This window comes from Phalangium opilio, unplaced genomic scaffold (assembly GCF_054372755.1).
Source record: "Phalangium opilio isolate 3A_F unplaced genomic scaffold, DU_Popi_V2 ptg000013l_1, whole genome shotgun sequence".
Taxonomy (NCBI): domain Eukaryota; kingdom Metazoa; phylum Arthropoda; class Arachnida; order Opiliones; family Phalangiidae; genus Phalangium; species Phalangium opilio.
This window is the reverse complement of record NW_028324148.1, coordinates 12860351-12877020: the sequence shown is the minus strand read 5'-3', so window position 1 is coordinate 12877020 and position 16670 is coordinate 12860351. Positions and strand designations below refer to the sequence as shown.

Here is a 16670-nt window from a genome sequence, read left to right as displayed (position 1 = left end):
TATATTCTGTACTGTCAAGAGTGGGGTTTATAAAAATTTTGCGTAATCGTTTTAGTACAAGGAAGGGTACAGTCGTGTATACAGATTACGCTGAGTGACTGGCAAAATTGTCTTCCTATTGCCCATGTAGGACCATAAATACCCCTACAATTTAAAGCACTATAAGCCGTTGTCTGTTGGAATCGCTAAATTATGCACGTATTTTACAACAACGAGTTTGGCGTCGCATCCCTTAAAAAACCGCATTTATACAAATTCCCCAGCGAAACAAAGGACCTTAGATTGTAAAAGGTCAGACTTTTCACTACTAATTGCACTTTCAAATTCCTCAGCATTGAGTTAAACCATGGTTAAACATAAGTTTGCTTTCTTTATGCAAAAGGTTTTTCTAAGTTGATCCAATTACTAATTTCGTTTTATGCGTAGGGTCCACGAACATGTTATTTATCTTGGTATAAAGGCCATATATATAATATATAATATAAATATAATTATAAATATATAACATAAATATATAACATAAATATAATTATAAATATAACATAGATATAATTATAAATATATAACATAGATATAATTATAAATATATAACATAGATATAATTATAAATATAACATAGATATAATTATAAATATAACATAGATATAATAATAAATATAACATAGATATAATTATAAATATAACATAGATATAATTATAAATATAACATAGATATAATTATAAATATAACATAGATATAATTATAAATATAACATAGATATAATTATAAATATAACATATATATGGGGTGGCTTGTCTCTCTTCGGTGGAAATCATTGTTTAGTCGAAGGGTTTCCCTCCTCTTTACACTATTGTGGTTTTTACGTTTCAAAAGAAAATGAGGACAAGTTTTTAGCATGATTTTTTTCAGAGAGCATGCTTTTGTATAGAAATTACGGAACGAAAACCTTGCCTGCAATCAAGGATAATATTTTATGTCTCCTTTGCCATACTAAGAGCACACTAAAGAGAAGGCTTCCGTGGGGCTAGGGTCTCATTTAATTTAATACCAGAATTATGAGCTGCAGGGGTCAGACTATTCCTCTGTAGATCCCATTCAGACATACAAACTTAATGAAAAATTGCCAATTTATGATAATAATTGAGAAAGATTACTGTACGTTGTTTGAGTTCAACCTTAAATAACAGTGTAAAAGCTCGCCAGGTAAAATATTGGCAAAGCATTTAAGTACGTAAGAGTTAAATAACGGCCAGCGCAAGTGTTATTACGCAGCTCACGAAAGAGAGAATAGCATACTCTAATTGTAATTGATCCACTGTTTGTAGTGTCGCTGAACCACGCCTGGAAACCACGGTTGAGTGTTATGAAAGGTAGGTACTTTAAATTTTAGACCGTTTCAGCATTTATTACGCGTTTTTATTTCCTTGTCACTGCACATATTTTCAGATATTGTTGAGTCACCCACATTTAGTGTAGGGTATTCTACTAGTAGTGATTCAGAAAAATCAAGAAAACCACTGGCTTTATGGCGCTGAACTGAATGAATAGCAAATAAATTTCATTTAGGGTTAAGTAAGTTAAAAGAACATTTGGTAACCATCTTATAAAACCACTTTTAAAAATCTGGTTTTTGACTAAAAATTTACTCTTCTAATCCATGTTTAGTTGCAAAAATTGGATTTAAAATTTCAGATGGAGAAATACATGATAAAGTTAATGAACCACCCTTGCAGGCGAATTTTAATTTCTTTACTAATAATTGTGATGAAAGGTATGTATGCAGGATGGCAATATTAGTCCAGGGTACGCGAGAATACGTAAACTACATATCCCCAAATGTAAGAAACAGGAAGTATACTAAAAAAGGGGTAATTATATCATGTATCTCCCTAACATCAGAACTTAGTGTTTCTCGCGAAAAAGGTATTTAGGTGAAAACGTTCAATTACGAAGTTTACGACGTGAATGTCCTTACGTGCGTTATATTGGTTCTTGATACTTTCAGGTACAATGTCTGAGGACATTTTCCCATACGTTAAAATATCCGATACTCAGTTTATTAAATACAAGTAAGTGATATGTAATTCTTATGGTGTTTCTTCAACATTGGAAATAATTAAATTCTGTCAAAGGTTTTCCAACTTAACCAAGTTAACACTGGGTGTTCTTACCGTGAGTATAACGGTATCGGAAAAATATGAGAGTAATATTATATTTCTATAAATTTCGGTGCAGGAAACCACTTTAGTAGAGGTTGTGGATACTGAGGTAAAAGAAATCATACAGTTCTTGGACAGAATGCACAATATCAAGTAAGCTTGAACCATATTAAAACATTGTGGAAATTTATAATCTTTCGTCAATCGTAGCTTCCAATTGGATTATACTGATTTGGAAGTCTTTTCTGAAATGCACAGAAACCCAGATATTTACAACGTAAGATTTGCTCATAACATAATAAGAAATTGGACTTCAACAAAACACACATTTAATTTGGTTCAGCATATTCATTTCGTGGCATTACCATGGGAACTAAGTTTATTCGAGAAAGAAACATTTTGGGCTTCGACTGGTTTGGTCGGAGTGACGGAAACAGTTGTCATGACAAGTGCGCCTCGCAAATACGTCACGACCAATCTAGATATTTTGAAGATGGATTCATCAGCAAGTTTAAAAACTTAAATTGCACCAAACCAATAATAATAGTAATAATTAAAATTATAATTAGGTGAAACAGCTCGTATTGGCTTCTCTGTTGACAGTGGCTTTGATTTTGACAGCAAGTCGCGTTATTTACGGGGAATACCGAATTACTCTTAACAGTCAGCGTCTACTATCACTGATCTATCGTTTCGTCATTCATTTATGGGACACTTTTTCAGTATTTTTCGCGGAACGTGAGTCGCTGGTTAGAAAAAGAGTCAAAAGTCAGAGTGATAATTTGATTCACGATTGCAGCGTATCCTCGAATCAGGAATCGAGTTCCGGATCGGATTATTTGCCTATTTTGGCTCTTGTGTTCTGTCATTATTGTTATCTTCATGACATCGTACATGAAATCAGAATATATGGAAGAGAGTTATTCTTATATCGATTCCGTTTACGATGTAATAGACGATGAATCGATACAACCTCGATTATTGCGTAATTCACTTTCTATCAATTACTTGGCGAAAAAGGTGAAACTCAGTCTTCTGGGCGACGGACTTCTTTTGGGTGTGACTCGAGTGGCTGCGCCGCTCAATCTCTAACTTTTGAATTTTTGGTATTACAGGAGGACAGAATTAAAAACTGGTTTAATAAATTGGATGAGTCGAGTTTCGGAGGTATGATCGACTATAATGGTGTCGATTTTTACATGGAAATTTGCGACGGGACAAAAGCTGTCATTCTCGACAAGCAAACCTTTTTGTGGACCATCGGCAGATTGTTGGTGGAAAATGTTGAAGAGCGATACAAAATGAAGGAACTCTGCCAAGGAGTGTATTTTTCTAAGCCCCGTGGTCAGGAATACACCGCTTATCTCGTCAACAAATCTTTCCACGACAGTCACCCTGAATTCTTGGAAAGCTACGGTTTATCGTAAGTCAATAGTAAGATTGCTCCACCTTGCCAACACCAAAGAGTCTATTGATTAAAGGGTCTCCAAAAATTATTTGAAAGCACAACGTGACGCCAAGATGCAAATATTCCATAAGGTGTGGAACTGGACCCGTAGCTTTGGATATAAAACGGACAATGTTTCTTTAATCCAGGCCACTAATCGTCCACGTTCCTATGACGTATTTCAAATAATTTGAACCCAACCGCTCTTGACTTCTTTCGAGCTAATTTAAAACCATTGCTTAGTAAAAATTAACATGATTATTAGATTGCTGGTAATCTTCGAAACACAGCCTTTCGAGTACTTGTACAATCTCATCCACGCATCTCTGGACTTTGTAACTTGGGCAAAGCCTCTAAAGGACGATTTCACACTAAATCTGACTTCGCTGGCTTTCTTCTTTTACATGTTATTTATTGGATATCTGGTTTGCATTGCTGTCCTCATATCAGAAATATTCGTGGTATACATCATTGGCCACTTGAAAGGAGGCAAGAAAGTACGTCGACCTCGGTCCAGAATCTTCACGTAGTGATTTTATTAGGACAAGAAAATACGGTGACGGTTCAGAATCGTCATAACAGGTCATCATTAGTCTAACGAGAGACCCCGCCGGCCTTTTATGATTTTGCGCACATACGTCACTCGGAGAGATAAAATGAACCAGATATAAGTCCAGTTGTTATAAATTAACTTTAATGGGATTAAAGAAAATTGAAAAAATGAAAACGAAAAAATTATATATTAAAGGCTTTGCCCGTTGAATGTGCCCTGATATATAAAAATGGCGGACCAAAAAGTAACAGCAATGCCCTGACGGAAAACACCGGATCTCTTTGTTTCTAGTATTTGTAAAATATCACCACTGTTAGCATAAGCATATATTACCACCCGAGTGGTATGATATGCTTATGCTGTTAGTTATTTATTAGTGTTTTCTTGAGAAGCCAGAACCCAAATTATTCTGAAACTAGTTTCATACGGAATTGGTCTCAAGACGTAAATGCTGACTAAACAAAGCATTTCTTAACACTCTTAATTTTCCCTCTTAGGTTTAAATCTAACATGGCCAATTACAATCTCTAAATAACGTTACGTCATTAACTGCTTCACAAAAAAGCCTAACGCATAAGGGCGCTATTAGAATCTTAACCTCTTGTATCTTCTTTAGTATTATAGATCCAATTGTATATATAATGTTTATGCCTATTTGAATATAAAAAATAACCTGGTGCTTAAATTTAACCATATTTCACATTCTTAATAATGTTGAAAATGTAATCAATATTTTCATACTTTGAAGTAAATATTAAATTTGCCACGAATTTGGCCTCTTTCATGTATGTCATTGAATGAAAAATCGATAGAAATGGCACCAGCCTGATGTTTGGGGTTATTTTTTATTCAGTTACGTGGCAAGAAAAAATGGATTTGTATACTGTATAAATTATATTTCAACCCTTATTATTGCTTTAGGTACTCTGCCTCCGCTATGCTTCGTGCCGTGCGGACTTAACATTAATAGATTAAAATAAATATAGCGTGGGAAATTTAACTACACTTCTCAAATGTTACGATATTAAAGCTCCGTGTTTGGAAAAACTCAGCGCTTTGACATAACCAGGTCGAAAATAGCAACGATAAAATCGGGAACTACTGGCATTGTTCCCCGAAAAATTGGATAAAGCGTTGGGTTGTTGTCGTTATATTATATCTAAATAACCGTATTAAAATCATTCGCTTAGAAACTTTTATAATCCACATTTTTGATTTGAAGTTAATACTTGTAATCCACGTACATTTTCCGAATTAGATAAAAAAATTGGTGTTATAAAATCCATGATGAAAAGCATTTCAATGGAAATCATAGTTTCATTTATAGTAATAATGAATGGTAAGCACTATGATGACATTACTGGGACAGATTACGTATCAATACGAATAATGCATATCCCAAAATGAAAGAAAATTAACAGTTCTTGGGAAAAGGGTACATTAACAAAGACCAATAAAAATGGCAGAAAGTTGTATTGTGATAATATCAGCTCGTCGCCATATTAACCATCCCACTTGGAGAGTAACCAACACACAGGCGTGAGGCCGCCCTCTTAGGCTATTTCTCTCGCTCCAAGAGACAACGTCGGCGCTCGCACTGCCTCTAGCGGCGCTGTTGGAACGAGCTTTGTAAATAACCCAAGAAGGCCTCCCAGCCCCTTGGGTTTTTGTTTCTCTTCTGGAATTGTTGAAATTGTCCAGTAAAAAGCACATAACGATGCAGTGTGAAGTCATGGAAATATATCATGACGTTCTTGATTTACCACTCAGGTACAATGGCTGAGGACATTTCCCCATACGTAAAAATATCCGATACTCAATTTATTAAATACAAGTAAGTGATATGTTGTTCTTGGTGAGTTTCTTCAATAATGAAAATATTTCATTTCTGTCAAAGGTTTTCCAACTTAACCAATTTAACACTGGGCGTTCTTTCCGTGAGTGTAATGAGCGGGAAGCCCCCATAAAAACGAACCTAGTTATCGCGGTTCTTCAAATATCAGTTTCCCGAAACCGCAATTTACCCGATGGGCAGTTCCAGGGCGGTTCTCGTAAACGCGGCGTACCGTTACAGCAGTTACCAAAATAGCAGTACAACCGGCATGTGAAAAACGGTAGTCGGTTATGAATGTGTATTTTTGGTTATTTCAACCCCAATAGTATTAGGTTAGGTTGTTTAAACCCCTATAGTGTTATGTCAGATTAGAGGTTTTGCTATTTGAATCCCAATAGTATTTGGTCAGGTAAGGTTAGCGTATGATGATCTAATTGTACATAATAGGTAAGGTAAACTGTAGGGTTAAGAATTGTAAAAATACTGCTATTTCTCAAAACATCAACCTCTAATTCTAAAACAGGAGCCGTTGTTTTATGAAATCGTGGTAGCTTTTTCGCGAACTGCTCTTCTGTAAACTGCTATGACAGGGTACACACAAATTGAGCGAAGGCTTTCGAAATAAATATTTTACTAACTTTATATTTCTATAAATGCATAATATCGCTACAGGAAACCACTTTAATAGAGGTTATGGATACGGAGGTGAAAGGCATAATTCAGTACTTGAACAGAATGCACAATATCTAGTAAGTTTGAACCATATGAAGAAATTTTGGAAATTGATAGTTTTTCACTTACCGTAGCTTCCAATTGGATTACACTGATTTGGAAGTCATATCGGAAATGTACAAAAACCCAGAAACCTACAGCGTAAGTTTACCCCATAAGATAAATCAGGTAATGGACTTGGACAATTCCAGTTTCATTTTGTTCAGCATGTTCATTTCGTGGCATTACCATGGGAACTAAGTCTATTCGAGAAGGAAAAATTTTGGGCATCGACTGGTTTGGTCGGGGTGACGGAAACAGTTGTCATGTCAAGTGCGCCTCGCAAATACGTCACTACCAATCTTGATATTCTCCAAATGGATTCCACGGCAAGTTGCAACTTTACCCCAAAATATCACACGCAATAATTTGGCTAATAATTAGGTGAAACACCTCATATTGGCTGCTCTATTGACAGTCGCTTTCATTTTGACGGCAAGTCGCGTTATTTACGGGGACTACCGATTAACTGCTTACCGCCAGTGTTTACTATCACTGACCTATCGTTTCGTCATTCATTTATGGGACACTGTTTCTGTATTTTTCGCTGAACGTGAGTCGCTGGTCAGAAAAAGGGGCAAAAGCAATAATTTCATTCTCGATTGCAGCGTATCCTCGAATCAGGAATCGAGTTCCGGATCGGATCATTTGTTTATTTTGGCTCTTGGGTTGTGCCATTATTGTTATCTTTTTGACATCTTACATGAAATCAGAATTTATGGAAGAGAGTTATTCTTATATCGATTCCGTTGACGATCTAATCGACGATGAATCGATACAACCACGATTATTGCGTAGTTCACCTTCTATCAATTACTTGATGAGAAAGGTGACACTCAGTCTTTTGGGCGAAGGACTTCTAGCTTGGAAGAGAGAAGTACTGGAATGGAAAATAGGATACCTCTAACATAAGCCGTACGTACCCAGGCGCGGGACAGGAGGGGGGCGAATTTGGTTGAACGTCAGTCTGTAGCGGCACCTAGTGTTGAAATTTATTCTTATTTTGTGAAATTCGTCTGCTTTTTTCAGTTTCGAAAAAAATAAATTCAGTGACGGGCGGGAGGCACGGTCTAGGCTAACTTTTCTCTTCCAAAGTTTAGCAACGCGCAATTCGCAACTGTTTTTATTATTTTTACTCTGTTTAGTTATGGGGAAGTACTGCTGTTACATTAATTGTGTTACATTAATGGTAAAAGTGACTTCCGATATCATAAAAATATAAATAAAGAGTACTTCCCTCTTCCAAGCCTGAACGTTCGCCATAAAAATAAAAGTACTTTTACTTCAAAATTACTCTTAAAGGTGGCAGCACTATATGACGTTCAACCAATTGCGCAATTCCGTGTCCCGAGCTTGGGTACCGCAAGATTTCCATTCCAGTTACTTCCCTCTTCCAAGCTTCTAGTGGTAGCTGCGAAGCTGAATCTCTAATTTTTGAATTTTGGGTATTATAGAAGGGTAGGATTAAAAACTGGTTTAATAAATTGGATGAGTCGAGTTTCGGAACTCTCATTGACTATAATGGTATCGATTATTTCATGGAAATTTGCGACGGAACGAAAGCTGTCATTCTCGATAAACAAACCTTTTTGTGGAGCATCGGCAGATTGTTGGTGGAAAATGTTGAGGAGCGCTACAAAATGAAGGAACTCTGCCAAGGAGTGTATTTTTCGAAGCCCAGTGGTCAAGAATACACCGCTTACCTCGTCAACAAATCTTTCCACGACAGTCACCCTGAATTTTTGGAAAGCTACGGTTTATCGTAAGTTATTTGCCAACATCAAAGAGTCTACTGATTCAAGTGTCTCTAGAAACATTATTTGAAATACGTCACAGGCACCACATGACGCCAAGATCCAAAGATTCCATAAGGAGTAGAAATTGGAAAGCTATGTGTCTAGTTCTACTGTACAAATAGACACATAGCTTTCCAATTGAAACGCAAGTTTTTTGATCATGGCCTCCCTTCGGTCACGTTCCCTTGACGTATTTCAAATAATTTGAATCCACCAGCCCTGACTTCTTTCAAGTTACATTAAAACCATTTCTTAGTAAAAATTAACATGATTTTTAGATTGATGCTAATCTTCGAAACGCAGCCTTTCGAGTACTTGTACATTCTCATCCACGCATCTCTGGACTTTGTAACTTGGTCAAAACCTCTAAAGGACAATTTCACACTAAATCTGACTTCGTTGGCTTTCTTGTTTCGCATTTTATTTATTGGATATGTGGTTTGCATTGCTGTCCTCATATCAGAAATATTCGTGTCGTACATTATTAGCCACTTGAAAGGAGGCAAGAAAGTACGTCGACCTCGCCATGGAATCTTCACGTGGTGATTTTATTAGTTCAAAAATACGGTGACGGTCCAGAATCGTCATAACAAGTAAACACCCCTCTTAAGAAGCCAGAACCCGAATTATTCTGAAACCTTTTTTGAACGGAATTGGTCTCAAGCCGTAAATGCTCACTAAAGAAAATGTTTATCAACACTTTTCATACGCCCTCTCAGGTTTAAGTCTAGAATGGCCAATTAATTCCCTAAATAACATGACGTCATTAACTTCTTCATACAGAAGTCCAAGGCATAAGTACCCTTTTAGACAACTGCATTTCTTGTATCTTATTTAATGATGTAAATTGACACATAGATCCAATTGTAAAATTGTGTTATGCTTATTTCAATAAAAAATATCCTGGTGCTCAAATTTAACAACCTTCTAAAAACTTGATAATGTCGATAATGCTTTGAAATAAATATTTATTTTTTCCATGAATTTTGCCTCTGTCTTGTGTGTTAGTGTATGAAAAATCGATAGTTAGGGACGCTGACAGATGTTTCAGTTTTTCCTTTACATGGCAAGAAAGTATGGATTTTTACTGCATAATTTTTATCCGTGAATCGTTTCATAACTGTCGGTTAGGACATTTAAAGCAAATCTCGGCTGGGCTTTAGTTTAAACAAAAGCCCTAGATGCTCCCATAGCCGAGGGGTGGAGTTAACTAGCGGAGGTTAATTTTAGCTCCGCCCAAGTAAAAGAGTTCCAACTGGTTATTGCCTTTGGCAACGGTGAAATTGGTGTGTAAATGGTTAACAAGCGTGTTAGTGGTGCCACAGGAGCCGACATTTGCTTTAAACCTATACAATTCTATAAATTAACCCTTGTCTTTGCTTTAGGTGCACTACCTCCGCTAGGCTTCGTGCGGACCTAACATTAAAAGAACACAATAATCATACCGTGGGAAATTGAACTACACTTCTCAAATGTTAAGATATTAAAGCTCTGACTCTGGGAAAACTCGGCGTTATGCCTTAACCAGATCGAAAATAGCAACGATAAAAAAGGGAATTAACGGTGTTGTTTCCCAGAAAGAATTGGATAAAGCGTTGCGTTGTCGTTATAGGCAGTGCTACATTATATAAAAATAACAGTCTTAAAATCATTCGCTAAGAAACTTTCATAATCCATTTTTTTGGATTTAAAGTTAAAAGTTTGTAATCCACGCTTAATTTCAGAATTAAATTTAAAATTGGTATTGTAAAAGTCCACTATGAACAGCGTTTCAATGGAAATTATAGTTGCCTTAATAGTAATAATGAAAGGTAAGCATGTATGGTGACAATCATGGGACAGATTACCCGTCAATATGAATAATGCATATTCCGAACTTGATAAAAAAGGGTATATTAGCAAAGACCAATTGATATATAATGGATTATTTATACGTTCTAGGGCGTTATATATATATAAGTTTTTGATATAACACACAGGTATCATGACTGAGAACATTCACCTGTATGTTAAAACATCAGATACTAAATTTATTAAATACAAGTATGTGATATGTTGCATTTAAACTAATTTCAGTCCTTTTCGACACTAAAATAACGAATCTGTATTGATTTCTCTGAAAGGTTTTCGAATTTAACCAACATAACTCTAGGTGTTATTTCCGTAAGTAAATTCGTAGACATGAGCTATTGCTCTAGAAAATATATTTATATTCAAAATTTCTTCAGGAAACCGTTTTATTAGATGTAACGAGTTTAGAGATTAATGGAAAAATACTTTACATGGAGAAAATGCACAATATTGAGTACATACGTTTTTAAGTTCTTTAAAGTTATGTAAAATATGCATTTGGTTAGTTCGTTATTTTGAAAGTTGTGATTATCATCAGTGAAAAAATTCACATTAAAAACAATCTAGGAAATAAGAATATTTTTAAGCTAGTCCTTTCGACCAGTGACCCCCTACTGTTCAAAATAATAAACTGGACTCCGGAGTGGTCACCCCTAAGTTTTAACATGCATTTTGCGATTAATAAACTACACCCGAGGACCAGTAGCCCCCACTTCTTGAATTTGAAATCTAGTCAAAGCTAATAATAAACTGGTTTGGGACCAGAGGAAGTGTGCTATTTCCCAGACCGGTTCAAAATAGGTAACTTTCTTATGTACACTGTGCGCCATCTATGAACAAAATAAGGAACTATTTAATACTTAATAAAACCTCTCTTAGAGTAGTAAATTGCTAGTTTTTGGGAATCTTAAGAAATAATGGATATTGTAACTTTTTAACCAATTATAGTTTCCAACCGTTTTTCATGAGTTTGGAAACAATTCCTGAAATGTATAAAAACTCCGAAAAATATCACGTAGGTTTGCGATGTAACACAATCATAATACATTAGGGTTGAGTTGAGTAACGCTTCTATGTACTTAATTTTCTTCAGCATATTCATTTTGTGGCAGTACCATGGGAGCTAAGCCTTTTCGAGAAAGAAACATTTTGGGCTGCAACTGGTTTGGTCGGAGTAACAGAAACAGTCATCATGTCACGTGCGCCTAGCAAAAACGTTACGACAAGTTTCGATATTCTGCAAATGGATTCGGCGGCAAGTTTAATTTATATCCCAAACAACCACATAATAATTTAATTAAAAATTAGGTGGAACACTTGATACTGACGGCTCTGTTGACAGTCGCTTTCATTTTGACGGCGAGTCGGCTAATTTACGGTGAACACCGATTAATTCTTGACCGACAGTGTCTACTATCACTGACCTATAGTTTCTTTCTACATTTGTGGGACACCATTTCTGTATTTTTCGCTGAACGTGAGTCGCTGGTTAGAAAAGAATGCTAAAGTCAGCGTAATAATTTCATTCACGATTGCAGCGTATCCCCGAATCAGGAATAGAGTTCCGGATCGGATTATTTGCTTATTTTGGCTATTGGGCTCTGTTATTATTGTCATCTTCATAACGTCCTACATGAAATCAGAGTTGATAACAGAAAGTTATTACTATATCGATTCCGTCTATGACTTAATCGATGACGAATCGATTCAACCACGATTTCTGCAAGGTTCTCTTTCAACCAATTACTTGAAGAGAAAGGTGAAAATAACAGATTCTTTTAAAAGAATTGGGTGAAAGACCTTAAAGGGAATGAGAAGCTTCGTTTGAAAAACGTCTGATTTATGTAACAAAAGATAGAATTAATTTCTGTGAATTCAAAAATATCAAGCTTTTAATTCTCTGATTTCTGCTTATTTGGCAATATGCATTTGAATATGCTTCATTTGAAATTATTTGAAGTCCACTTTTTATGAAAGGCTAAAACGTTTCCCGTAGGCTGACGTCACAGATATATTTTTCAAGTGAGATGTTGCCACTCTCTCCGCTATCAGACCCAGAGTTTAGACTGGCGAGAAAGTCGAGACGCGTATAGGATTCCCGCGCTTCTTTTCCTCACGTAATAGTGATGTCATCAAACGGGCGAACAAGCTCGACAAGACAAAATTATTGATATATCGAAACTGAGTTTTCGTGATTTTTCAATGGATTTTAAAAATAGAAACTTTGGTTCAATTATATTAAAAACTTGATATTTTGAAAGTAGAGACTTGAAACTGTAACATAATACCACTTTCATGGTAAAATATGATATGAAATTGTAAATTCGCATTCCCTTCAAGCGGTCCATGTTCGAATAATGTCTTGATTCGTGTTGACAAACTAGACATCGAAGGATATATTTCGCGAATCAATCTTACGTCTAATTAACTCAACCTTTGTTTCTCGGTATTAGGCTTTAGAAGATCGTAAAATTAAAAACTGGTTTAATAAATTGCATGAATCGAATTTCGGAAATGTCATAGACTTTAGCGACCTCGATTATATTATGGAAATTTGTGACGGAACGAAAGCTATCATTCTCAATAAACAAGCCTTCTTGTGGACCATCGGTAGATTGTTGTCGGAGAGTGTTCAAGATCGGTACAATATGAAGGAACTCTGCCAAGGAGTGTATTTTTCGAAACCTAGTGGTCAGGAATACACCGCTTTTCTCGTCAACAAATCTTTTCATAATAACTACCCCGAGTTCTTGGAAAGCTACGGTTTGACGTAAGCCAATAGAAACGTTGCTCTTGTTTGTAAAATTTCATATTAATCAAACCAGAGAAGCGGGTTATTTCTAATTCCAATCCACGTATTTGCACGTATGGGAATCAATAATAAGTTTTCACAACCAAAGGTCTACAACTTTGAAGGATGAATTTTTTTAGAGCACCAATCATTTCGAAAGTAAAATCTCTTCCCAATATTAAAACGCACGTTATTTGCAGATTGTTGGTTTTCTTCGAATCACAGCCTTTCGAGTACTTGTACAACCACATTCACGCATCTGTGGATTTTATGACTTGGCGAAAACCTCAAAAGGAAGATTTCACACTAAATCTGACTTCGTTGGCTTTCTATTTCTACACTTTATTCATTGGATATCTCTTTTGCATTGCTATTGCCGTATTCGAAATTATGTTGGCATACATCACTGGCCAGTTAAAACGAGGCAAGAAAAGGCGAAGACCGTGGTCAAGTATATTCATGTATCGTCAGACTACAAAGAACCGGAACATTTGAAATCCAGGTTTATTCAAGCCATAGTGACGTATTTTGCATAAATGTTTCCCTTAAATTTGAAACTTCAGTATTTGCGTAGTCAGAAAGTTCTCTCCCCATTAGTTAAAAGTTTTCCCCCGAGGTATTACCCTATTTCTTTTATTCATTAAAAACTTGCTGAGTCTAACGGTAATAGTAAGTATACCATTATTAAATTTAAAAATTTACATAAATAGGCCAAGTCTTACATCGTGACCTCACCAGCTTGAAGAGTTCTGAGATCCCACGTAGAGCCTAGTCTATCATTACTTCTCATTCAATCGCCAAGTGAACAATTTTGAAATAAATTAAGTACATTTCCAAATTAACAACCAATATTTTATGGCTTTATTATTATTACACATTTTGTTTATATAAAAATTTTGTTAACTTCACAATCGTAGCTACGTCCATAGGAGATATGTTTTTGGTCTGAGGTTACCAACCCATGATATTTTTTATATGGACACAATGTATTATAATTAAGAGTTACACAATATTGGTTATTAATTATGAAATCCATTTAATTTTTAACAAAATTTTTCAGTTGGCGATTCAATGAGACGACAATGACAAAAAACAGTACCAAAAAACAGTCTTATTGAAATTTCAGGATTTATAATTTTTCCGTTCTGTGGAAACTAATACTAACTAGATTCCAAATTTTAAGTATCTATCTCTCATAGTAGTACCTTCAAAATTTGCTGATCAATGAGTGAGTGACAAAATAAGAGATATTTGACAATATATATTTCGAAAACTATATTAGGAAAAAAACTTTAATTTTTTGGGATGAATGTAAGCTTGGTAAATACTCTTTTTACGCGATATTTCAAACCCACGGTCCACCACAGAGATACAGGGGGCTTAAAGGTGCCCAGAGTTGCTTCGAGAAATGGATAATTTAAAGGGGCTGGCCGGAGCTGTTGGGGTGAAGGGGGGTCAAACAGTTGGTTAGCATATTGCTTACCCGCCCACCGCGACGGTAGCGCCATTCCTTATGGCCAAAGAACTAGGTGTTTTCCCCCTGAACTAAGGGCGGTCTCCCCCCAACAGCGCCGGTGAGCCCCTTTAAGGCCAGTGCGACAATGTAAGGTGAGGTCGGATATTTGTGGCCTAAATGCGACGCAACAACCTTCTATGAATTGTATTACTAGTATTTACATCGATAATCTCTTCGATAGATTAAACTTAATTTGTTATATTTCACATAAACCCAGAAAAAATAAAGTAACAAAACAGACTCACGTAGAAGAATTGATCCAACTAATATTAACAAGAGCATAAACGGCTCGACACGACACTTTCAAGAATACAATTTGAAATGATTAAATTTATCTATAAAATTTTTTATGATAAAAAAATTTCATTTTAAAACTTCATAATGCCTATTTAATGATTTTTATCATACAAATCAACTTTAAGAAATACATAAAAAAAGTGGATTAGTTTTTCTAGTAGTTGTATGAAATTTTACAAAATTTGGACAGCCGACGCTCAAAAAATCTTTATTGTAAAAGAAATTGTAAAGAAGTCGACGGATCGTTAAATTAAAAAAATACTACGTCCCACCCCCAATCATTGACGTCAGCAGCTGATATAAAAATTTGTTTCGAACATTTATCGAGTAATTGGGAATTGGTTTTCTAATATTTCCACACTTTCTGTTAATTTATCGCTCTCATAATAGACACTTGGAGTAATTTTGATCATCGACAACTACTTCAAACAATTCCCAGACGGTATTAGTCTTGTTTCCTTTCAATTTAAGAAACTAATTCCTCATAAATATCTTCTTCAGAACCTCATTCTTCAGCAGAGTCACTGCACTAGCCAAAGTTATAATTCGCGCCAAGTCCCAAAAAAAAAAAATTCTACTAACCGTCAACGTTCATTTCATTTGTTTTATTTCCACAATTGAACCAGCCTGGTGCTACTACCCGAACTCAATGCTTTGCTACTACCCTTCTACATTACACTGGCATTATGATATAAACTACCCAATCAGCACTAACTTGCGTCCGTTAACTACTAAGAGTGATTTTCTAGTAGTTTTATTTTTTATAACTATTATTTCCCATTTACATATTTAAAGGCCTTCCAAAAGCAGGTTCGAGTATTTATCGAGCCTTGGTTTGATACTCGAAACTTTTTGGAGCCTCAGAAAATCTGTTGTCGAGTATCAAGTCGAGTACTCTGTACGTACTCGACTCTTATCGAATACACGCACAGCACTAAACTTTGTTGAAAACAAGATATGCCCCAAACCATATTAACGCTTTTTGCAGCGTGATATTGTCTTTAACAAAACCCGAAATTAGGGATATTCACACCGGCAACGTCAGTTCAAATCCCGCTACCAATAACCAAAGGCGTGGAAAAATATAGGAAAAATATCGATAGCTTAACAACAATCCGTAGTGGCGCAGACGTAAAGTATCCGTATCCCACACCGGCAACGTCAGTTCGATTCCCGCTACCTCCGAGAGTCCGCATTTTCTCGTCGAAAATATGATCGAATTTAGTATAGATGTCGCTAGTGCGGTGGAGAATCAAATTCCCCCGAGCTCTGCCGCGTAATTTAAATTCACGAAAATGTACGCGAACGCGAAACAGCCAGCCGTCCTTGCCAGCCAGCCTGCTTCCAGGGGTCTGCGTATAAAGCTTTTGCTATGGGCAAAAAGCTTAAAAAAGCGTACGCAAGATATTTTATCAAATAATTGATGTTCTATAATTATGTCTCTAAACTGAAAATTTTCAAAGTATGGTATTTTAGTCATTCGTTTTTGTTCACTTATTTACTTTTTCCACATAGTTTTTAATAATAATTATTATGATATTGATTTTGAAGATATTTTCTACTGTAGGTTATGTCCAGAACTTCAATACTTTCTCATTTAGGAAAACACGCAGCTTTTATTTGGATAGTTCCGCTCTAGATATTTACTCTCTGT

The 16670-nt window shown here is 35.7% G+C and overlaps 1 protein-coding gene across 1 annotated transcript; it reads left to right on the top strand.

Annotated features, from left to right (window-relative positions):
- The first annotated feature begins 1485 nt into the window (after positions 1-1485).
- LOC149709271 (uncharacterized) lies at positions 1486-5063 on the top strand. Its single transcript, XM_089863982.1, has 10 exons — positions 1486-1573; positions 1694-1772; positions 2007-2070; positions 2134-2173; positions 2237-2313; positions 2419-2665; positions 2730-2898; positions 2960-3180; positions 3276-3583; positions 3873-5063. The coding sequence occupies exons 2-10, from the start codon at positions 1694-1696 to the stop codon at positions 4135-4137; spliced, it is 1470 nt and encodes a 489-aa protein (XP_089720108.1). The 5' UTR covers positions 1486-1573; the 3' UTR covers positions 4138-5063.
- The last annotated feature ends 11607 nt before the right edge of the window (positions 5064-16670 follow it).

Coding starts and splice junctions, on each gene's coding strand:
- LOC149709271 (XM_089863982.1), top strand. CDS start 1,694: ATGGAGAAATACATGATAAAGTTAATGAACCACCCTTGCAGGCGAATT. Junction 3,181..3,275: donor TCAATTACTTGGCGAAAAAG/GTGAAACTCAGT, acceptor TTGGTATTACAG/GAGGACAGAATTAAAAACTG. Junction 3,584..3,872: donor TTGGAAAGCTACGGTTTATC/GTAAGTCAATAG, acceptor CATGATTATTAG/ATTGCTGGTAATCTTCGAAA.